General features: G+C 45.0%; 1 protein-coding gene across 5 annotated transcripts in view; it reads left to right on the top strand.

Moving 5' to 3' along the window:
- man2c1 (mannosidase, alpha, class 2C, member 1) overlaps window positions 1-24,181 on the top strand; it is a 119,641-nt gene that overhangs the window by 64,480 nt on the left and 30,980 nt on the right. For 4 of the 5 annotated variants that reach the window (XM_055910023.1, XM_055910024.1, XM_055910025.1 and 1 more), the window contains 6 exons: window positions 2,331-2,416; window positions 3,119-3,310; window positions 4,805-4,893; window positions 5,188-5,282; window positions 8,201-8,305; window positions 16,303-16,459. In XM_055910023.1, the coding sequence (XP_055765998.1) occupies window positions 2,331-2,416; window positions 3,119-3,310; window positions 4,805-4,893; window positions 5,188-5,282; window positions 8,201-8,305; window positions 16,303-16,459 (724 nt within the window). Of the gene's footprint in view, window positions 1-2,330; window positions 2,417-3,118; window positions 3,311-4,804; window positions 4,894-5,187; window positions 5,283-8,200; window positions 8,306-15,736; window positions 16,110-16,302; window positions 16,460-24,181 lie in introns of those variants that run through there. The other variant, XM_055910026.1, reaches the window with a different exon arrangement.

Raw genomic sequence — 24,181 nt, 5'->3', positions numbered from 1 at the left:
TCAACTCTACTAAAACATTGACATCTCCCTAGGCCCTCAACACTACTAAAACGTTGACATCTCCCTAGGCCCTCAACACTACTAAAACGTCATGTCCCTAGGCCCTCAACACTACTAAAACGTCATGTCCCTAGGCCCTCAACACTACTAAAACGTCATGTCCCTAGGCCCTCAACACTACTAAAACGTCATCTCCCTAGACCCTCAACACTACTAAAACGTTGACATGTCCCTAGGCCCTCAACACTACTAAAACGTCATGTCCCTAGACCCTCAACACTACTAAAACGTTGACATGTCCCTAGGCCCTCAACACTACTAAAACGTCATGTCCCTAGGCCCTCAACGCTACTAATACGTTGACATGTCCCTAGGCCCTCAACACTACTAAAACGTCATGTCCCTAGGCCCTCAACGCTACTAATACGTTGTCATCTCCCTAGACCCTTAACACTACTAAAACGTTGTCATGTCCCTAGGCCCTCAACACTACTAAAACGTTGTCATGTCCCTAGACCCTCAACACTACTAAAACGTTGTCATGTCCCTAGGCCCTCAACACTACTAAAACGTTGTCATGTCCCTAGGCCCTCAACACTACTAAAACGTTGTCATGTCCCTAGACCCTCAACACTACTAAAACGTTGTCATGTCCCTAGGCCCTCAACTCTACTAAAACGTTGACATGTCCCTAGGCCCTCAACACTACTAAAACGTTGACATCTCCCTAGGCCCTCAACACTACTAAAACGTTGACATCTCCCTAGACCCTCAACACTACTAAAACGTTGACATCTCCATAGGCCCTCAACACTACTAAAACGTTGTCATCTCCCTAGGCCCTCAACACTACTAAAACGTTGACATCTCCATAGGCCCTCAACACTACTAAAACGTCATGTCCCTAGGCCCTCAACACTACTAAAACGTCATGTCCCTAGACCCTCAACGCTACTAAAACGTTGACATGTCCCTAGGCCCTCAACACTACTAAAACGTTGTCATGTCCCTAGGCCCTCAACACTACTAAAACGTCATGTCCCTAGGCCCTCAACACTACTAAAACGTTGTCATGTCCCTAGACCCTCAACTCTACTAAAACGTTGACATGTCCCTAGACCCTCAACACTACTAAAACGTTGACATGTCCCTAGGCCCTCAACGCTACTAAAACGTTGACATCTCCCTAGGCCCTCAACACTACTAAAACGTTGACATGTCCCTAGGCCCTCAACACTACTAAAACGTTGACATGTCCCTAGGCCCTCAACGCTACTAAAACGTTGACATCTCCCTAGGCCCTCAACACTACTAAAACGTTGACATGTCCCTAGACCCTCAACACTACTAAAACGTTGACATCTCCCTAGGCCCTCAACACTACTAAAACGTCATGTCCCTAGACCCTCAACACTACTAAAACGTTGACATCTCCCTAGGCCCTCAACACTACTAAAACGTTGACATCTCCCTAGACCCTCAACACTACTAAAACGTTGACATCTCCCTAGGCCCTCAACTCTACTAAAACGTTGACATGTCCCTAGACCCTCAACACTACTAAAACGTTGACATCTCCCTAGGCCCTCAACACTACTAAAACGTTGACATCTCCCTAGGCCCTCAACACTACTAAAACGTTGACATCTCCCTAGGCCCTCAACACTACTAAAACGTCATGTCCCTAGACCCTCAACGCTACTAAAACGTTGACATCTCCCTAGACCCTCAACACTACTAAAACGTTGTCATGTCCCTAGGCCCTCAACACTACTAAAACGTCATGTCCCTAGGCCCTCAACACTACTAATACGTTGTCATCTCCCTAGGCCCTCAACGCTACTAAAACGTTGACATGTCCCTAGACCCTCAACACTACTAATACGTTGACATCTCCCTAGGCCCTCAACACTACTAAAACGTTGACATCTCCCTAGGCCCTCAACACTACTAAAACGTTGACATCTCCCTAGACCCTCAACACTACTAAAACGTTGACATGTCCCTAGGCCCTCAACACTACTAAAACGTTGACATCTCCCTAGGCCCTCAACGCTACTAAAACGTTGACATCTCCCTAGGCCCTCAACACTACTAAAACGTTGACATCTCCCTAGGCCCTCAACGCTACTAAAACGTTGACATCTCCCTAGGCCCTCAACACTACTAAAACGTTGACATCTCCCTAGGCCCTCAACACTACTAAAACGTTGACATCTCCCTAGGCCCTCAACACTACTAAAACGTCATGTCCCTAGGCCCTCAACACTACTAAAACGTTGACATCTCCCTAGGCCCTCAACACTACTAAATTGTGTTTTGTTTTTCAGGCAGCTCCTCCTGAACCAGTTCCATGATGTGATTCCTGGCACCTGTATAGAGATGGTGGTAGAGGACGCACTACGATATTATCAAGGTATATAACAGCTGTGTATTATCAGGGTATATAACAGCTGTGTATTATCACGGTATATAACCGCTGTATATTATCAAGGTATATAACAGCTGTGTATTATCACGGTATATAACCGCTGTATATTATCAAGGTATATAACAGCTGTGTATTATCACGGTATATAACCGCTGTATATTATCAGGGTATATAACAGCTGTATATTATCAAGGTATATAACAGCTGTATATTATCAAGGTATATAACAGCTGTATATTATCAGGGTATATAACAGCTGTGTATTATCAGGGTATATAACAGCTGTATATTATCAGGGTATATAACAGCTGTATATTATCAGGGTATATAACAGCTGTATATTATCAAGATATATAACAGCTGTATATTATCAGGGTATATAACAGCTGTATATTATCAAGGTATATAACAGCTGTATATTATCAGGGTATATAACAGCTGTATATTATCAGGGTATATAACAGCTGTATATTATCAGGGTATATAACAGCTGTGTATTATCAGGGTATATAACAGCTGTATATTATCAGGGTATATAACAGCTGTGTATTATCAGGGTATATAACAGCTGTATATTATCAAGATATAGGAAAAAGACCATAATGACAATAGCAGACCGTCTTTGTTTTGAGAAAAAGTCACAAACTTAAACCATTTCCTGTGTATGTGTGTTCTCGTGTCTCTCAGACATCCGTACCATGGGGACCAGACTGCTGCGTGTCTCCTGTGAGGCCCTGGCGTCTAAAGGGGCTATGACCCAGACAGGAGACTCTGACAGTACAGCTACTTCCATTGCTGTCCTCAACACGCTGCCCTGGGAACGCACCGAGGTTCTCCCACTGACAGGGGGCGCTCCCGATCATCAACAACCATGCCTAGGTACTGTAGCCGACTATATAGTGTGAATTCAATGTGTATGTTATTTAGAGGTGATGCATAGTTAAACCGTTGACCTGTTTCATGTCCCTGCATGTCAGATGGGGCGGCAGGTAGCCTAGCGGTTAGAGGAGGCAGGTAGCCTAGCGGTTAGAGGAGGCAGGTAGCCTAGCGGTTAGAGGAGGCAGGTAGCCTAGCGGTTAGAGGCGGCAGGTAGCCTAGCGGTTAGAGGAGGCAGGTAGCCTAGCGGTTAGAGGCGGCAGGTAGCCTAGCGGTTAGAGGCGGCAGGTAGCCTAGCGGTTAGAGGCGGCAGGTAGCCTAGCGGTTAGAGGAGGCAGGTAGCCTAGCGGTTAGAGGCGGCAGGTAGCCTAGCGGTTAGAGGCGGCAGGTAGCCTAGCGGTTAGAGGCGGCAGGTAGCCTAGCGGTTAGAGGAGGCAGGTAGCCTAGCGGTTAGAGGCGGCAGGTAGCCTAGCGGTTAGAGGAGGCAGGTAGCCTAGCGGTTAGAGGCGGCAGGTAGCCTAGCGGTTAGAGGCGGCAGGTAGCCTAGCGGTTAGAGGCGGCAGGTAGCCTAGCGGTCAGAGGCGGCAGGTAGCCTAGCGGTTAGAGGCGGCAGGTAGCCTAGCGGTCAGAGGCGGCAGGTAGCCTAGCGGTCAGAGGCGGCAGGTAGCCTAGCGGTCAGAGGCGGCAGGTAGCCTAGCGGTCAGAGGCGGCAGGTAGCCTAGCGGTCAGAGGCGGCAGGTAGCCTAGCTGTCAGAGGCGGCAGGTAGCCTAGCGGTCAGAGGCGGCAGGTAGCCTAGCGGTCAGAGGCGGCAGGTAGCCTAGCGGTCAGAGGCGGCAGGTAGCCTAGCGGTCAGAGGCGGCAGGTAGCCTAGCGGTCAGAGGCGGCAGGTAGCCTAGCGGTCAGAGGCGGCAGGTAGCCTAGCGGTCAGAGGCGGCAGGTAGCCTAGCGGTCAGAGGCGGCAGGTAGCCTAGCGGTCAGAGGCGGCAGGTAGCCTAGCGGTCAGAGGCGGCAGGTAGCCTAGCGGTCAGAGGCGGCAGGTAGCCTAGCGGTCAGAGGCGGCAGGTAGCCTAGCGGTCAGAGGCGGCAGGTTGCCTAGCGGTCAGAGGCGGCAGGTAGCCTAGCGGTTAGAGGCGGCAGGTAGCCTAGCGGTTAGAGGCGGCAGGTAGCCTAGCGGTCAGAGGCGGCAGGTAGCCTAGCGGTCAGAGGCGGCAGGTAGTCTAGCGGTCAGAGGCGGCAGGTAGCCTAGCGGTCAGAGGCGGCAGGTAGCCTAGTGGTTAGAGCGTTGGACTTGTAACCGAAAGGTTGCAAGATCGAGTCCCCGAGCTGACAAATCTGTCGTTCTGCCCCCTGAACAAGGCAGTTAACCCACTGTTCCCTGGTAGGCCGTCATTGTAAATAAGAATTTGTTCTTGACTGACTTGCCACGTTAAATAAAGGTTCAAAATAAAGATGTCTGCCGTTGTGAACATAAATGTTATTCCTGTGTTATTCTGTAGCTCTGGTGACAGTCCCCAGTGTTGCCGTAGTTTCGGTCCGTGATGCCACTGCTACCAAACCTGTCCCTCTGGTCTCTGTCAAAGTTCAGGTAAATACATAGCTCGGACATTTCATTTGATTCATGGGAATAGTTCTTTATTATTTCGTTATTTGAAAATGCCACTTTTATTTGCCGCTTTCCGTTGATAATCCCGGTCCCGTGTTTGGCTCAGTTGGTAGAGCATGGCGCTTGCAACGCCAGGGTTGTGGGTTCAATTCCCACGGGGGGACCAGGATGAATATGTATGGACTTTCCAATTTGTAAGTCGCTCTGGATAAGAGCGTCTGCTAAATGACTTAAATGTAAATGTAAAATAATCTTAGTTTGAATGTTGTTCTATAGGCTGACGGTACCGTCCTCATGGAGAATGGGATACTACGTGCTGTTGTTAATAAGGATGGATGCCTGGCTTCCTTGTACCTGGTCCAGACTAACAGGTAAAATCCCATCCTCGGAAGGCGCGTTCACACTGCACCTAAGAGCCTCCTCGGCCCTGTAACTAAGAGCCTCCTCGGCCCTGTGGATAAGAGCCTCCTCGGCCCTGTGACTAAGAGCCTCCTCGGCCCTGTGGATAAGAGCCTCCTCGGCCCTGTGACTAAGAGCCTCCTCGGCCCTGTGACTAAGAGCCTCCTCGGCCCTGTGGCTAAGAGCCTCCTCGGCCCTGTGGCTAAGAGCCTCCTCGGCCCTGTGGCTAAGAGCCTCCTCGGCCCTGTGGCTAAGAGCCTCCTCGGCCCTGTGGCTAAGAGCCTCCTCGGCCCTGTGGCTAAGAGCCTCCTCGGCCCTGTGGATAAGAGCCTCCTCGGCCCTGTGACTAAGAGCCTCCTCGGCCCTGTGACTAAGAGCCTCCTCGGCCCTGTGACTAAGAGCCTCCTCGGCCCTGTGACTAAGAGCCTCCTCGGCCCTGTGACTAAGAGCCTCCTCGGCCCTGTGACTAAGAGCCTCCTCGGCCCTGCGGATAAGAGCCTCCTCGGCCCTGCGGATAAGAGCCTCCTCGGCCCTGCGGATAAGAGCCTCCTCGGCCCTGCGGATAAGAGCCTCCTCGGCCCTGCGGATAAGAGCCTCCTCGGCCCTGCGGATAAGAGCCTCCTCCTCGGCCCTGCGGATAAGAGCCTCCTCCTCGGCCCTGTGACTAAGAGCCTCCTCGGCCCTGCGGATAAGAGCCTCCTCGGCCCTGCGGATAAGAGCCTCCTCGGCCCTGCGGATAAGAGCCTCCTCGGCCCTGTAACTAAGAGCCTCCTCGGCCCTGCGGATAAGAGCCTCCTCGGCCCTGTGACTAAGAGCCTCCTCGGCCCTGTGACTAAGAGCCTCCTCGGCCCTGTGACTAAGAGCCTCCTCGGCCCTGTGGATAAGAGCCTCCTCGGCCCTGCGGATAAGAGCCTCCTCGGCCCTGCGGATAAGAGCCTCCTCGGCCCTGCGGATAAGAGCCTCCTCGGCCCTGCGGATAAGAGCCTCCTCGGCCCTGCGGATAAGAGCCTCCTCGGCCCTGCGGATAAGAGCCTCCTCCTCGGCCCTGCGGATAAGAGCCTCCTCCTCGGCCCTGTGACTAAGAGCCTCCTCGGCCCTGCGGATAAGAGCCTCCTCGGCCCTGCGGATAAGAGCCTCCTCGGCCCTGCGGATAAGAGCCTCCTCGGCCCTGTAACTAAGAGCCTCCTCGGCCCTGCGGATAAGAGCCTCCTCGGCCCTGCGGATAAGAGCCTCCTCGGCCCTGCGGATAAGAGCCTCCTCGGCCCTGCGGATAAGAGCCTCCTCGGCCCTGCGGATAAGAGCCTCCTCGGCCCTGCGGATAAGAGCCTCCTCGGCCCTGCGGATAAGAGCCTCCTCGGCCCTGCGGATAAGAGCCTCCTCGGCCCTGCGGATAAGAGCCTCCTCGGCCCTGCGGATAAGAGCCTCCTCAGCCTTGGGCTAAGGGGGATTTTAGCCCGGGGCTAAGCGAGTGTTCACACTTGCACATTCTAAAGTGGGCTAAGATCAATCTGTCCCTGCTATCTGTCCCTGCTCCGGACTAGGGTTAGCCCCAGAAACACTGTGCTAAAATGGCCAGTGTGAAACGGGGATCAAGAAATCTGAATTTTCACTGTCCAATCACAAAAGCTTCCCTTTCACTTAATGTGCATATGCCTGTGATGCGTTCTGCATGCTATTTTAATAAGGACATTATACTATTTCATCCTTCCATCTGAAGACAAAATCCCCCCCCCACAAAAAAAATACATTTATCCCTGGAAAAACATTAGTTGCTATGGCTAACAAAAACGGTTTCTATGCAGGCAGGCTAACATCTTAGTCAACTGAAACTCTACAGCGGGAAGGACAAAGTCACGGTATGAGTCGAGAAACCTGCCTATTTTCCTTCGAAATGACGTAATGTCACGATTCCAAAGCTATACGATATTACCGGAAACAAGTTCATTATCTCACATCTCGGACAAGATTTGCAATGTTCATGCTTCATGCTAATGTTTTTTTTTTTGGGAGCTAACGCCCAATTGACTCCCATTCACTCCTCGATGGAGAGCTCTGCTTGTCCCAAAATCTCCCAGAATGCACCGAGCAGGCCATTGACAACGCATGGGCAACGTACACAATGGGCGTCAATACGATTTCAATGGAGTATCGCATCTCCTCAAAAGTAAAGAATCTCTGTCCATGCAGAGCATTCTCTGTACAGGATCGCATCTCAGACAGCTAGACACCAAGGTTTATACAAACCATCACTGCTAGAACCAAGAGGACATATTGTAGAGATATAATGTTGGTCACGTGTGTTTGTCTGTTAGCCCAGGGCTTTGGCATACCAGTGTGAATCCTTAGCCCAGGGCTTTGGCATACCAGTGTGAATCCTTAGCCCAGGGCTTTGGCATACCAGTGTGAATCCTTAGCCCAGGGCTTTGGCATACCAGTGTGAATCCTTAGCCCAGGGCTTTGGCATACCAGTGTGAATCCTTAGCCCAGGGCTTTGGCATACCAGGGTGAATCCTTAGCCTAGGGCTTTGGCATACCAGTGTGAATCCTTAGCCCAGGGCTTTGGCATACCAGTGTGAATCCTTAGCCCGGGGCTTTGGCATACCAGTGTGAATCCTTTTCCCAGGGCTTTGGCATACCAGTGTGAATCCTTAGCCCAGGGCTTTGGCATGCCAGTGTGAATCCTTAGCCCAGGGCTTTGGCATACCAGTGTGAATACTTAGCCCATGGTTACTAAATGCCTGTTTGAACACAGGCTAAGCTAGCCCAGGGCCAGTTTAGCCTGAGACTAAGAACAATGCAGGGTGAAAAGGCCAAGGCTGTACCTGCATACAGAACAGACCACACACAGCGAGAATGAAACCATTCTCTCTCTCCTCTGCGTGTGTTCCAGAGAGGCGATATCTCACGGATGCAGTGGGAACCAGTTTGTGATCTTTGATGATGTTCCTCTGTACTGGGACGCCTGGGACGTGATGGACTACCACCTACAGACACGGTGAGAGAAGAGAGAACATCCTGTTTCCTGTTTTCATCAGGCTGGCTGATACAACAGTGTCCATTAGGACTCACTCTTATTGGACAAGTTCAGATAATCCTTCCCTGTTTAGGCAGTTTGGAGCCTACTGAACTCAGGTATATGTAGTTAGTTACTCTGTTAGACCACAGGGCCAGTATATGTAGTTAGTTACTCTGTTAGACCACAGGGCCAGTATATGTAGTTAGTTACTCTGTTAGACCACAGGGCCAGTATATGTAGTTAGTTACTCTGTTGGACCACAGGGCCAGTATATGTAGTTAGTTACTCTGTTAGACCACAGGGCCAGTATATGTAGTTAGTTACTCTGTTGGACCACAGGGCCAGTATATGTAGTTAGTTACTCTGTTAGACCACAGGGCCAGTATATGTAGTTAGTTACTCTGTTAGACCACAGGGCCAGTATATGTAGTTAGTTACTCTGTTAGACCACAGGGCCAGTATATGTAGTTAGTTACTCTGTTAGACCACAGGGCCAGTATATGTAGCTAGTTACTCTGTTAGACCACAGGGACAGTATATGTAGTTAGTTACTCTGTTGGACCACAGGGCCAGTATATGTAGTTAGTTACTCTGTTAGACCACAGGGCCAGTATATGTAGTTAGTTACTCTGTTAGACCACAGGGCCAGTATATGTAGTTAGTTACTCTGTTAGACCACAGGGCCAGTATATGTAGTTAGTTACTCTGTTAGACCACAGGGCCAGTATATGTAGCTAGTTACTCTGTTAGACCACAGGGCCAGTATATGTAGTTAGTTACTCTGTTGGACCACAGGGCCAGTATATGTAGTTAGTTACTCTGTTGGACCACAGGGCCAGTATATGTAGTTAGTTACTCTGTTAGACCACAGGGCCAGTATATGTAGTTAGTTACTCTGTTGGACCACAGGGCCAGTATATGTAGTTAGTTACTCTGTTAGACCACAGGGCCAGTATATGTAGTTAGTTACTCTGTTAGACCACAGGGCCAGTATATGTAGTTAGTTACTCTGTTAGACCACAGGGCCAGTATATGTAGTTAGTTACTCTGTTAGACCACAGGGCCAGTATATGTAGTTAGTTACTCTGTTAGACCACAGGGCCAGTATATGTAGTTAGTTACTCTGTTAGACCACAGGGCCAGTATATGTAGTTAGTTACTCTGTTAGACCACAGGGCCAGTATATGTAGCTAGTTACTCTGTTAGACCACAGGGCCAGTATATGTAGTTAGTTACTCTGTTGGACCACAGGGCCAGTATATGTAGTTAGTTACTCTGTTGGACCACAGGGCCAGTATATGTAGTTAGTTACTCTGTTAGACCACAGGGCCAGTATATGTAGTTAGTTACTCTGTTAGACCACAGGGCCAGTATATGTAGTTAGTTACTCTGTTAGACCACAGGGCCAGTATATGTAGTTAGTTACTCTGTTAGACCACAGGGCCAGTATATGTAGTTAGTTACTCTGTTAGACCACAGGGCCAGTATATGTAGTTAGTTACTCTGTTAGACCACAGGGTCAGTATATGTAGTTAGTTACTCTGTTAGTCCACAGGGCCAGTATATGTAGTTAGTTACTCTGTTAGACCACAGGGCCAGTATATGTAGTTAGTTACTCTGTTAGACCACAGGGCCAGTATATGTAGTTAGTTACTCTGTTAGACCACAGGGCCAGTATATGTAGTTAGTTACTCTGTTAGACCACAGGGCCAGTATATGTAGTTAGTTACTCTGTTAGACCACCGGGCCAGTATATGTAGCTAGTTACTCTGTTAGACCACAGGGCCAGTATATGTAGTTAGTTACTCTGTTGGACCACAGGGCCAGTATATGTAGTTAGTTACTCTGTTAGTCCACAGGGCCAGTATATGTAGTTAGTTACTCTGTTAGACCACAGGGCCAGTATATGTAGTTAGTTACTCTGTTAGACCACAGGGCCAGTATATGTAGTTAGTTACTCTGTTGGACCACAGGGCCAGTATATGTAGTTAGTTACTCTGTTAGACCACAGGGCCAGTATATGTAGTTAGTTACTCTGTTGGACCACAGGGCCAGTATATGTAGTTAGTTACTCTGTTAGACCACAGGGCCAGTATATGTAGTTAGTTACTCTGTTAGACCACAGGGCCAGTATATGTAGTTAGTTACTCTGTTAGACCACAGGGCCAGTATATGTAGTTAGTTACTCTGTTAGACCACAGGGCCAGTATATGTAGTTAGTTACTCTGTTAGACCACAGGGCCAGTATATGTAGTTAGTTACTCTGTTAGACCACAGGGCCAGTATATGTAGTTAGTTACTCTGTTAGACCACAGGGCCAGTATATGTAGTTAGTTACTCTGTTAGACCACAGGGCCAGTATATGTAGTTAGTTACTCTGTTAGACCACAGGGCCAGTATATGTAGTTAGTTACTCTGTTAGACCACAGGGCCAGTATATGTAGTTAGTTACTCTGTTAGACCACAGGGCCAGTATATGTAGCTAGTTACTCTGTTAGACCACAGGGCCAGTATATGTAGTTAGTTACTCTGTTGGACCACAGGGCCAGTATATGTAGTTAGTTACTCTGTTGGACCACAGGGCCAGTATATGTAGTTAGTTACTCTGTTAGACCACAGGGCCAGTATATGTAGTTAGTTACTCTGTTGGACCACAGGGCCAGTATATGTAGTTAGTTACTCTGTTAGACCACAGGGCCAGTATATGTAGTTAGTTACTCTGTTAGACCACAGGGCCAGTATATGTAGTTAGTTACTCTGTTAGACCACAGGGCCAGTATATGTAGTTAGTTACTCTGTTAGACCACAGGGCCAGTATATGTAGTTAGTTACTCTGTTAGACCACAGGGCCAGTATATGTAGTTAGTTACTCTGTTAGACCACAGGGCCAGTATATGTAGTTAGTTACTCTGTTAGACCACAGGGCCAGTATATGTAGCTAGTTACTCTGTTAGACCACAGGGCCAGTATATGTAGTTAGTTACTCTGTTGGACCACAGGGCCAGTATATGTAGTTAGTTACTCTGTTGGACCACAGGGCCAGTATATGTAGTTAGTTACTCTGTTAGACCACAGGGCCAGTATATGTAGTTAGTTACTCTGTTAGACCACAGGGCCAGTATATGTAGTTAGTTACTCTGTTAGACCACAGGGCCAGTATATGTAGTTAGTTACTCTGTTAGACCACAGGGCCAGTATATGTAGTTAGTTACTCTGTTAGACCACAGGGCCAGTATATGTAGTTAGTTACTCTGTTAGACCACAGGGCCAGTATATGTAGTTAGTTACTCTGTTAGACCACAGGGCCAGTATATGTAGTTAGTTACTCTGTTAGACCACAGGGCCAGTATATGTAGTTAGTTACTCTGTTAGACCACAGGGCCAGTATATGTAGTTAGTTACTCTGTTGGACCACAGGGCCAGTATATGTAGTTAGTTACTCTGTTGGACCACAGGGCCAGTATATGTAGTTAGTTACTCTGTTAGACCACAGGGCCAGTATATGTAGTTAGTTACTCTGTTAGACCACAGGGCCAGTATATGTAGTTAGTTACTCTGTTAGACCACAGGGCCAGTATATGTAGTTAGTTACTCTGTTAGACCACAGGGCCAGTATATGTAGTTAGTTACTCTGTTAGACCACAGGGCCAGTATATGTAGTTAGTTACTCTGTTAGACCACAGGGCCAGTATATGTAGTTAGTTACTCTGTTAGACCACAGGGCCAGTATATGTAGTTAGTTACTCTGTTAGACCACAGGGCCAGTATATGTAGTTAGTTACTCTGTTAGACCACAGGGCCAGTATATGTAGTTAGTTACTCTGTTAGACCACAGGGCCAGTATATGTAGTTAGTTACTCTGTTGGACCACAGGGCCAGTATATGTAGTTAGTTACTCTGTTAGACCACAGGGCCAGTATATGTAGTTAGTTACTCTGTTAGACCACAGGGCCAGTATATGTAGTTAGTTACTCTGTTAGACCACAGGGCCAGTATATGTAGTTAGTTACTCTGTTAGACCACAGGGCCAGTATATGTAGTTAGTTACTCTGTTAGACCACAGGGCCAGTATATGTAGTTAGTTACTCTGTTAGACCACAGGGCCAGTATATGTAGTTAGTTACTCTGTTAGACCACAGGGCCAGTATATGTAGTTAGTTACTCTGTTAGACCACAGGGCCAGTATATGTAGTTAGTTACTCTGTTAGACCACAGGGCCAGTATATGTAGTTAGTTACTCTGTTAGACCACAGGGCCAGTATATGTAGTTAGTTACTCTGTTAGACCACAGGGCCAGTATATGTAGTTAGTTACTCTGTTAGACCACAGGGCCAGTATATGTAGTTAGTTACTCTGTTAGACCACAGGGCCAGTATATGTAGTTAGTTACTCTGTTAGACCACAGGGCCAGTATATGTAGTTAGTTACTCTGTTAGACCACAGGGCCAGTATATGTAGTTAGTTACTCTGTTAGACCACAGGGCCAGTATATGTAGTTAGTTACTCTGTTAGACCACAGGGCCAGTATATGTAGTTAGTTACTCTGTTAGACCACAGGGCCAGTATATGTAGTTAGTTACTCTGTTAGACCACAGGGCCAGTATATGTAGTTAGTTACTCTGTTAGACCACAGGGCCAGTATATGTAGTTAGTTACTCTGTTAGACCACAGGGCCAGTATATGTAGTTAGTTACTCTGTTAGACCACAGGGCCAGTATATGTAGTTAGTTACTCTGTTAGACCACAGGGCCAGTATATGTAGTTAGTTACTCTGTTAGACCACAGGGCCAGTATATGTAGTTAGTTACTCTGTTAGACCACAGGGCCAGTATATGTAGTTAGTTACTCTGTTGGACCACAGGGCCAGTATATGTAGTTAGTTACTCTGTTAGACCACAGGGCCAGTATATGTAGTTAGTTACTCTGTTAGACCACAGGGCCAGTATATGTAGTTAGTTACTCTGTTAGACCACAGGGCCAGTATATGTAGTTAGTTACTCTGTTAGACCACAGGGCCAGTATATGTAGTTAGTTACTCTGTTAGACCACAGGGCCAGTATATGTAGTTAGTTACTCTGTTAGACCACAGGGCCAGTATATGTAGTTAGTTACTCTGTTAGACCACAGGGCCAGTATATGTAGTTAGTTACTCTGTTAGACCACAGGGCCAGTATATGTAGTTAGTTACTCTGTTAGACCACAGGGCCAGTATATGTAGTTAGTTACTCTGTTGGACCACAGGGCCAGTATATGTAGTTAGTTACTCTGTTAGACCACAGGGCCAGTATATGTAGTTATATTCTGTTAGACCACAGGGCCAGTATATGTAGTTAGTTACTCTGTTGGACCACAGGGCCAGTATATGTAGTTAGTTACTCTGTTAGACCACAGGGCCAGTATATGTAGTTAGTTACTCTGTTAGACCACAGGGCCAGTATATGTAGTTAGTTACTCTGTTAGACCACAGGGCCAGTATATGTAGTTAGTTACTCTGTTAGACCACAGGGCCAGTATATGTAGTTAGTTACTCTGTTAGACCACAGGGCCAGTATATGTAGTTAGTTACTCTGTTAGACCACAGGGCCAGTATATGTAGTTAGTTACTCTGTTAGACCACAGGGCCAGTATATGTAGTTAGTTACTCTGTTAGACCACAGGGCCAGTATATGTAGTTAGTTACTCTGTTAGACCACAGGGCCAGTATATGTAGTTAGTTACTCTGTTAGACCACAGGGCCAGTATATGTAGTTAGTTACTCTGTTAGTCCACAGGGCCAGTATATGTAGTTAGTTACTCTGTTAGACCACAGGGCCAGTATATGTAGTTAGTTACTCTGTTAGACCACAGGGCCAGTATATGTAGCTAGTTACTCTGTTGGACCACAGGGCCAGTATATGTAGTTAGTTACTCTGTTAGACCACAGGGCCAGTATATGTAGTTAGTTACTCTGTTAGACCACAGGGCCAGTATATGTAGTTAGTTACTCTGTTAGACCACAGGGCCAGTATATGTAGTTAGTTACTCTGTTAGACCACAGGGCCAGTATATGTAGTTAGTTACTCTGTTAGACCACAGGGCCAGTATATGTAGTTAGTTACTCTGTTAGACCACAGGGCCAGTATATGTAGTTAGTTACTCTGTTAGACCACAGGGCCAGTATATGTAGTTAGTTACTCTGTTAGACCACAGGGCCAGTATATGTAGTTAGTTACTCTGTTAGACCACAGGGCCAGTATATGTAGTTAGTTACTCTGTTAGACCACAGGGCCAGTATATGTAGTTAGTTACTCTGTTAGACCACAGGGCCAGTATATGTAGTTAGTTACTCTGTTAGACCACAGGGCCAGTATATGTAGTTAGTTACTCTGTTAGACCACAGGGCCAGTATATGTAGTTAGTTACTCTGTTGGACCACAGGGCCAGTATATGTAGTTAGTTACTCTGTTAGACCACAGGGCCAGTATATGTAGTTAGTTACTCTGTTAGACCACAGGGCCAGTATATGTAGTTAGTTACTCTGTTAGACCACAGGGCCAGTATATGTAGTTAGTTACTCTGTTAGACCACAGGGCCAGTATATGTAGTTAGTTACTCTGTTAGACCACAGGGCCAGTATATGTAGTTAGTTACTCTGTTAGACCACAGGGCCAGTATATGTAGTTAGTTACTCTGTTAGACCACAGGGCCAGTATATGTAGCTAGTTACTCTGTTGGACCACAGGGCCAGTATATGTAGTTAGTTACTCTGTTAGACCACAGGGCCAGTATATGTAGTTAGTTACTCTGTTAGACCACAGGGCCAGTATATGTAGCTAGTTACTCTGTTAGACCACAGGGCCAGTATATGTAGTTAGTTACTCTGTTAGACCACAGGGCCAGTATATGTAGTTAGTTACTCTGTTAGTCCACAGGGCCAGTATATGTAGTTAGTTACTCTGTTAGACCACAGGGCCAGTATATGTAGTTAGTTACTCTGTTAGTCCACAGGGCCAGTATATGTAGTTAGTTACTCTGTTAGACCACAGGGCCAGTATATGTAGTTAGTTACTCTGTTAGACCACAGGGCCAGTATATGTAGTTAGTTACTCTGTTAGTCCACAGGGCCAGTATATGTAGTTAGTTACTCTGTTAGACCACAGGGCCAGTATATGTAGTTAGTTACTCTGTTAGTCCACAGGGCCAGTATATGTAGTTAGTTACTCTGTTAGACCACAGTGCCCGTGTGTCCTCTATTGGAAGCCTGCGGTGGAAGTGGAGTGTCCGGCCCAGGTGTCATCTCCAGAGGGTCTAATCCTAACGATTAACCTCTGACCTCTAACTTCCCTATAGGAAGCCGGTAGTAGAGGTGGTGTATCCTGTCCAGGTCTCATCTCCAGGAGGTCTAACTCTGACCTCTGACCTTCCCTATAGGAAGCCGGTAGTAGAGGTGGTGTCTCCTGTCCAGGTCTCATCTCCAGGGGGTCTGACTCTGACCTCTGACCTTCCCTATAGGAAGCCGGTAGTAGAGGTGGTGTCTCCTGTCCAGGTCTCATCTCCAGGGGGTCTAACTCTGACCTCTGACCTTCCCTATAGGAAGCCGGTAGTAGAGGTGGTGTCTCCTGTCCAGGTCTCATCTTCAGGGGGTCTAACTCTGACCTCTGACCTTCCTATAGGAAGCCGGTAGTAGAGGTGGTGTCTCCTGTCCAGGTCTCATCTCCAGGGGGTCTAACTCTGACCTCTGACCTTCCCTATAGGAAGCCGGTAGTAGAGGTGGTGTCTCCTGTCCAGGTCTCATCTCCAGGGGGTCTGACTTTGACCTCTGACCTTCCCTATAGGAAGCCGGTAGTAGAGGTGGTGTCTCCTGTCCAGGTCTCCTCTCCGGGAGGTCTAACTCTGACCTCTGACCTTCCCTATAGGAAGCCGGTAGTAGAGGTGGTGTCTCCTGTCCAGGTCTCATCTCCAGGGGGTCTAACTCTGACCTCTGACCTTCCCTATAGGAAGCCGGTAGTAGAGGTGGTGTCTCCTGTCCAGATAGCATCTCCAGGAGGACTGAGAGGCAGTGTGACCTTCACTCTCAGGATCAGTGATAAGAGCACCATCACCCAGGAGATCATCCTGGACGCCATGTGTCCTCATATCAAGTTTAATACTCAGGTACTGTAGACACCATGTGTCCTTATCAAGTTAAATACTCAGGTACTGTAGACACCATGTGTCCTCATATCAAGTTAAATACTCAGGTACTGTAGACACCATGTGTCCTTATCAAGTTAAATACTCAGGTACTGTAGACACTGTCCTCATATCAAGTTAAATACTCAGGTACTGTAGACACCATGTGTCCTCATATCAAGTTAAATACTCAGGTACTGGAGACACCATGTGTCCTCATATCAAGTTAAATACTCAGGTACTGGAGACACTGTGTGTCCTCATATCAAGTTAAATACTCAGGTACTGTAGACACCGTGTGTCCTCATATCAAGTTAAATACTCAGGTACTGTAGACACCGTGTGTCCTCATATCAAGTTAAATACTCAGGTACTGTAGACACCGTGTGTCCTCATATCAAGTTAAATACTCAGGTACTGGAGACACCATGTGTCCTCATATCAAGTTAAATACTCAGGTACTGTAGACACCATGTGTCCTCATATCAAGTTAAATACTCAGGTACTGTAGACACCATGTGTCCTCATATCAAGTTAAATACTCAGGTACTGTAGACACTGTCCTCATATCAAGTTAAATACTCAGGTACTGTAGACACCATGTGTCCTCATATCAAGTTAAATACTCAGGTACTGTAGACACCATGTGTCCTCATATCAAGTTAAATACTCAGGTACTGTAGACACCATGTGTCCTCATATCAAGTTAAATACTCAGGTACTGGAGACACTGTCCTCATATCAAGTTAAATACTCAGGTACTGTAGACACTGTCCTCATATCAAGTTAAATACTCAGGTACTGGAGACACTGTCCTCATATCAAGTTAAATACTCAGGTACTGTAGACACCATGTGTCCTTATCAAGTTAAATACTCAGGTACTGTAGACACCATGTGTCCTCATATCAAGTTAAATACTCAGGTACTGGAGACACCATGTGTCCTCATATCAAGTTAAATACTCAGGTACTGTAGACACCATGTGTCCTTATCAAGTTAAATACTCAGGTACTGTAGACACCATGTGTCCTCATATCAAGTTAAATACTCAGGTACTGGAGACACCATGTGTCCTCATATCAAGTTAAATACTCAGGTACTGTAGACACCATGTGTCCTTATCAAGTTAAATACTCAGGTACTGTAGACACCATGTGTCCTCATATCAAGTTAAATACTCAGGTACTGTAGACACCATGTGTCCTCATATCAAGTTAAATACTCAGGTACTGGAGACACCATGTGTCCTCATATCAAGTTAAATACTCAGGTACTGTAGACACCATGTGTCCTTATCAAGTTAAATACTCAGGTACTGTAGACACCATGTGTCCTCATATCAAGTTAAATACTCAGGTACTGTAGACACCATGTGTCCTCATATCAAGTTAAATACTCAGGTACTGGAGACACTGTCCTCATATCAAGTTAAATACTCAGGTACTGGAGACACTGTCCTCATATCAAGTTAAATACTCAGGTACTGTAGACACCATGTGTCCTCATATCAAGTTAAATACTCAGGTACTGGAGACACTGTCCTCATATCAAGTTAAATACTCAGGTACTGTAGACACCATGTGTCCTCATATCAAGTTAAATACTCAGGTACTGGAGACACTGTCCTCATATCAAGTTAAATACTCAGGTACTGGAGACACCATGTGTCCTTATCAAGTTAAATACTCAGGTACTGTAGACACCATGTGTCCTCATATCAAGTTAAATACTCAGGTACTGTAGACACCATGTGTCCTCATATCAAGTTAAATACTCAGGTACTGTAGACACCGTGTGTCCTCATATCAAGTTAAATACTCAGGTACTGTAGACACCATGTGTCCTCATATCAAGTTAAATACTCAGGTACTGTAGACACCATGTGTCCTCATATCAAGTTAAATACTCAGGTACTGTAGACACCATGTGTCCTTATCAAGTTAAATACTCAGGTACTGTAGACACCATGTGTCCTCATATCAAGTTAAATACTCAGGTACTGTAGACACCATGTGTCCTTATCAAGTTAAATACTCAGGTACTGGAGACACTGTCCTCATATCAAGTTAAATACTCAGGTACTGTAGACACCATGTGTCCTCATATCAAGTTAAATACTCAGGTACTGTAGACACTGTGTCCTCATATCAGGTTTAATACTCAGGTACTGTAGACACCATGTGTCCTCATATCAAGTTAAATACTCAGGTACTGGAGACACCATGTGTCCTCATATCAAGTTAAATACTCAGGTACTGTAGACACTGTGTCCTCATATCAGGTTTAATACTCAGGTACTGTAGACACCATGTGTCCTCATATCAAGTTAAATACTCAGGTACTGGAGACACTGTCCTCATATCAAGTTAAATACTCAGGTACTGGAGACACTGTCCTCATATCAAGTTAAATACTCAGGTACTGTAGACACCATGTGTCCTCATATCAAGTTAAATACTCAGGTACTGTAGACACCATGTGTCCTCATATCAAGTTAAATACTCAGGTACTGGAGACACCATGTGTCCTCATATCAAGTTAAATACTCAGGTACTGTAGACACTGTGTGTCCTCATATCAAGTTAAATACTCAGGTACTGTAGACACCATGTGTCCTCATATCAAGTTAAATACTCAGGTACTGGAGACACCATGTGTCCTCATATCAAGTTAAATACTCAGGTACTGTAGACACCATGTGTCCTCATATCAAGTTAAATACTCAGGTACTGTAGACACTGTCCTCATATCAAGTTAAATACTCAGGTACTGTAGACACCATGTGTCCTTATCAAGTTAAATACTCAGGTACTGTAGACACCATGTGTCCTTATCAAGTTAAATACTCAGGTACTGTAGACACCATGTGTCCTCATATCAAGTTAAATACTCAGGTACTGGAGACACCATGTGTCCTCATATCAAGTTAAATACTCAGGTACTGGAGACACCATGTGTCCTTATCAAGTTAAATACTCAGGTACTGTAGACACTGTCCTCATATCAAGTTAAATACTCAGGTACTGGAGACACCATGTGTCCTCATATCAAGTTAAATACTCAGGTACTGGAGACACCATGTGTCCTTATCAAGTTAAATACTCAGGTACTGTAGACACTGTCCTCATATCAAGTTAAATACTCAGGTACTGTAGACACCATGTGTCCTCATATCAAGTTAAATACTCAGGTACTGTAGACACCATGTGTCCTCATATCAAGTTAAATACTCAGGTACTGGAGACACCATGTGTCCTTATCAAGTTAAATACTCAGGTACTGTAGACACTGTCCTCATATCAAGTTAAATACTCAGGTACTGTAGACACCATGTGTCCTCATATCAAGTTAAATACTCAGGTACTGTAGACACCATGTGTCCTTATCAAGTTAAATACTCAGGTACTGTAGACACCATGTGTCCTCATATCAAGTTAAATACTCAGGTACTGGAGACACCATGTGTCCTCATATCAAGTTAAATACTCAGGTACTGGAGACACCATGTGTCCTCATATCAAGTTAAATACTCAGGTACTGTAGACACCATGTGTCCTTATCAAGTTAAATACTCAGGTACTGTAGACACCATGTGTCCTCATATCAAGTTTAATACTCAGGTACTGTAGACACCGTGTGTCCTTATCAAGTTAAATACTCAGGTACTGGAGACACCATGTGTCCTTATCAAGTTAAATACTCAGGTACTGTAGACACCATGTGTCCTCATATCAAGTTAAATACTCAGGTACTGGAGACACCATGTGTCCTCATATCAAGTTAAATACTCAGGTACTGTAGACACCATGTGTCCTCATATCAAGTTAAATACTCAGGTACTGTAGACACCATGTGTCCTTATCAAGTTAAATACTCAGGTACTGTAGACACCATGTGTCCTCATATCAAGTTAAATACTCAGGTACTGGAGACACCATGTGTCCTCATATCAAGTTAAATACTCAGGTACTGTAGACACCATGTGTCCTCATATCAAGTTAAATACTCAGGTACTGGAGACACCATGTGTCCTCATATCAAGTTAAATACTCAGGTACTGGAGACACCATGTGTCCTCATATCAAGTTAAATACTCAGGTACTGTAGACACCGTGTGTCCTCATATCAAGTTAAATACTCAGGTACTGTAGACACCATGTGTCCTCATATCAAGTTAAATACTCAGGTACTGTAGACACCATGTGTCCTCATATCAAGTTAAATACTCAGGTACTGTAGACACCATGTGTCCTTATCAAGTTAAATACTCAGGTACTGTAGACACCATGTGTCCTCATATCAAGTTAAATACTCAGGTACTGTAGACACCATGTGTCCTTATCAAGTTAAATACTCAGGTACTGTAGACACCATGTGTCCTCATATCAAGTTAAATACTCAGGTACTGGAGACACCATGTGTCCTCATATCAAGTTAAATACTCAGGTACTGGAGACACCATGTGTCCTCATATCAAGTTAAATACTCAGGTACTGTAGACACCGTGTGTCCTCATATCAAGTTAAATACTCAGGTACTGTAGACACCATGTGTCCTCATATCAAGTTAAATACTCAGGTACTGGAGACACCATGTGTCCTCATATCAAGTTAAATACTCAGGTACTGTAGACACCATGTGTCCTTATCAAGTTAAATACTCAGGTACTGTAGACACCATGTGTCCTCATATCAAGTTAAATACTCAGGTACTGTAGACACTGTCCTCATATCAAGTTAAATACTCAGGTACTGTAGACACCATGTGTCCTTATCAAGTTAAATACTCAGGTACTGTAGACACTGTGTGTCCTTATCAAGTTAAATACTCAGGTACTGGAGACACTGTCCTCATATCAAGTTAAATACTCAGGTACTGTAGACACTGTCCTCATATCAAGTTAAATACTCAGGTACTGTAGACACTGTCCTCATATCAAGTTAAATACTCAGGTACTGTAGACACCATGTGTCCTCATATCAAGTTAAATACTCAGGTACTGTAGACACCATGTGTCCTCATATCAAGTTAAATACTCAGGTACTGTAGACACCATGTGTCCTCATATCAAGTTAAATACTCAGGTACTGTAGACACCATGTGTCCTTATCAAGTTAAATACTCAGGTACTGTAGACACTGTGTGTCCTTATCAAGTTAAATACTCAGGTACTGGAGACACTGTCCTCATATCAAGTTAAATACTCAGGTACTGTAGACACTGTCCTCATATCAAGTTAAATACTCAGGTACTGTAGACACTGTCCTCATATCAAGTTAAATACTCAGGTACTGTAGACACCATGTGTCCTCATATCAAGTTAAATACTCAGGTACTGGAGACACCATGTGTCCTCATATCAAGTTAAATACTCAGGTACTGGAGACACTGTCCTCATATCAAGTTAAATACTCAGGTACTGTAGACACTGTCCTCATATCAAGTTAAATACTCAGGTACTGTAGACACCATGTGTCCTCATATCAAGTTAAATACTCAGGTACTGTAGACACCATGTGTCCTCATATCAAGTTAAATACTCAGGTACTGTAGACACTGTCCTCATATCAAGTTAAATACTCAGGTACTGTAGACACCATGTGTCCTTATCAAGTTAAATACTCAGGTACTGTAGACACCATGTGTCCTCATATCAAGTTAAATACTCAGGTACTGGAGACACCATGTGTCCTTATATCAAGTTAAATACTCAGGTACTGGAGACACTGTCCTCATATCAAGTTTAATACTCAGGTACTGTAGACACCATGTGTCCTCATATCAAGTTAAATACTCAGGTACTGTAGACACTGTCCTCATATCAAGTTAAATACTCAGGTACTGTAGACACCATGTGTCCTCATATCAAGTTAAATACTCAGGTACTGTAGACACCATGTGTCCTCATATCAAGTTAAATACTCAGGTACTGGAGACACCATGTGTCCTCATATCAAGTTAAATACTCAGGTACTGTAGACGCCATGTGTCCTCATATCAAGTTAAATACTCAGGTACTGTAGACACCGTGTGTCCTCATATCAAGTTAAATACTCAGGTACTGTAGACACCGTGTGTCCTTATCAAGTTAAATACTCAGGTACTGTAGACACCATGTGTCCTCATATCAAGTTAAATACTCAGGTACTGTAGACACTGTCCTCATATCAAGTTTCAGTCCCATAATTTTGTTTATTCCAGGTGGTTTCAGTCCCATAATGTTGTTTATTCCAGGTGGAATGGTTTCAGTCCCATAATGTTGTTTATTCCAGGTGGAGTGGTTTCAGTCCCATAATGTTGTTTATTCCAGGTGGAATGGTTTCAGTCCCATAATGTTGTTTATTCCAGGTGGAGTGGTTTCAGTCCCATAATGTTGTTTATTCCAGGTGGAAAGGTTTCAGTCCCATAATGTTGTTTATTCCAGGTGGAGTGGTTTCAGTCCCATAATGTTGTTTATTCCAGGTGGAATGGTTTCAGTCCCATAATGTTGTTTATTCCAGGTGGAGTGGTCTCAGTGTCATAATGTTGTTTATTCCAGGTGGAGTGGTTTCAGTCCCATAATGTTGTTTATTCCAGGTGGAGTGGTTTCAGTCCCATAATGTTGTTTATTCCAGGTGGAATGGTCTGTGTCATAATGTTGTTTTTTTCCAGGTGGTTTCAGTCTCATAATGTTGTTTATTCCAGCTGGAGTGGTTTCAGTCCCATAATGTTGTTTATTCCAGGTGGAATGGTTTCAGTCCCATAATGTTGTTTATTCCAGGTGGAATGGTTTCAGTCCCATAATGTTGTTTTTTCCAGGTGGAGTGGTTTCAGTCTCATAATGTTGTTTATTCCAGGTGGAATGGTTTCAGTCCCATAATGTTGTTTTTTCCAGGTGGAGTGGTTTCAGTCTCATAATGTTGTTTATTCCAGGTGGAATGGTTTCAGTTGCATAATGTTGTTTATTCCAGGTGGAGTGGTTTCATTCCCATAATGTTGTTTATTCCAGGTGGAATGGTTTCAGTGTCATACTGTTGTTTATTCCAGGTGGAGTGGTTTCAGTCCCATAATGTTGTTTATTCCAGGTGGAATGGTTTCAGTCCCATAATGTTGTTTATTCCAGGTGGAGTGGTTTCAGTCCCATAATGTTGTTTATTCCAGGTGGAGTGGTCTCAGTCCCATAATGTTGTTTATTCCAGGTGGAATGGTCTCAGTCTCATAATGTTGTTTATTCCAGGTGGAATGGTTTCAGTCCCATAATGTTGTTTATTCCAGGTGGAGTGGTTTCAGTCCCATAATGTTGTTTATTCCAGGTGGAATGGTTTCAGTCCCATAATGTTGTTTATTCCAGGTGGAATGGTTTCAGTCCCATAATGTTGTTTATTCCAGGTGGAGTGGTTTCAGTCTCATAATGTTGTTTATTCCAGGTGGAATGGTTTCATTCCCATAATGTTGTTTATTCCAGGTGGAGTGGTTTCAGTCTCATAATGTTGTTTATTCCAGGTGGAATGGTTTCATTCTCATAATGTTGTTTATTCCAGGTGGAATGGTCTCAGTGTCATAATGTTGTTTATTCCAGGTGGAGTGGTTTCAGTCCCATAATGTTGTTTATTCCAGGTGGAATGGTTTCAGTCCCATAATGTTGTTTATTCCAGGTGGAGTGGTTTCAGTCCCATAATGTTGTTTATTCCAGGTGGAATGGTTTGAGTCCCATAATGTTGTT

Source organism: Salvelinus fontinalis, unplaced genomic scaffold, assembly GCF_029448725.1.
Source record: "Salvelinus fontinalis isolate EN_2023a unplaced genomic scaffold, ASM2944872v1 scaffold_0001, whole genome shotgun sequence".
Classification (NCBI taxonomy): domain Eukaryota; kingdom Metazoa; phylum Chordata; class Actinopteri; order Salmoniformes; family Salmonidae; genus Salvelinus; species Salvelinus fontinalis.
The sequence above is the reverse complement of the archived record's forward strand: the minus strand, read 5'-3'. Positions and strand labels throughout refer to the sequence as shown.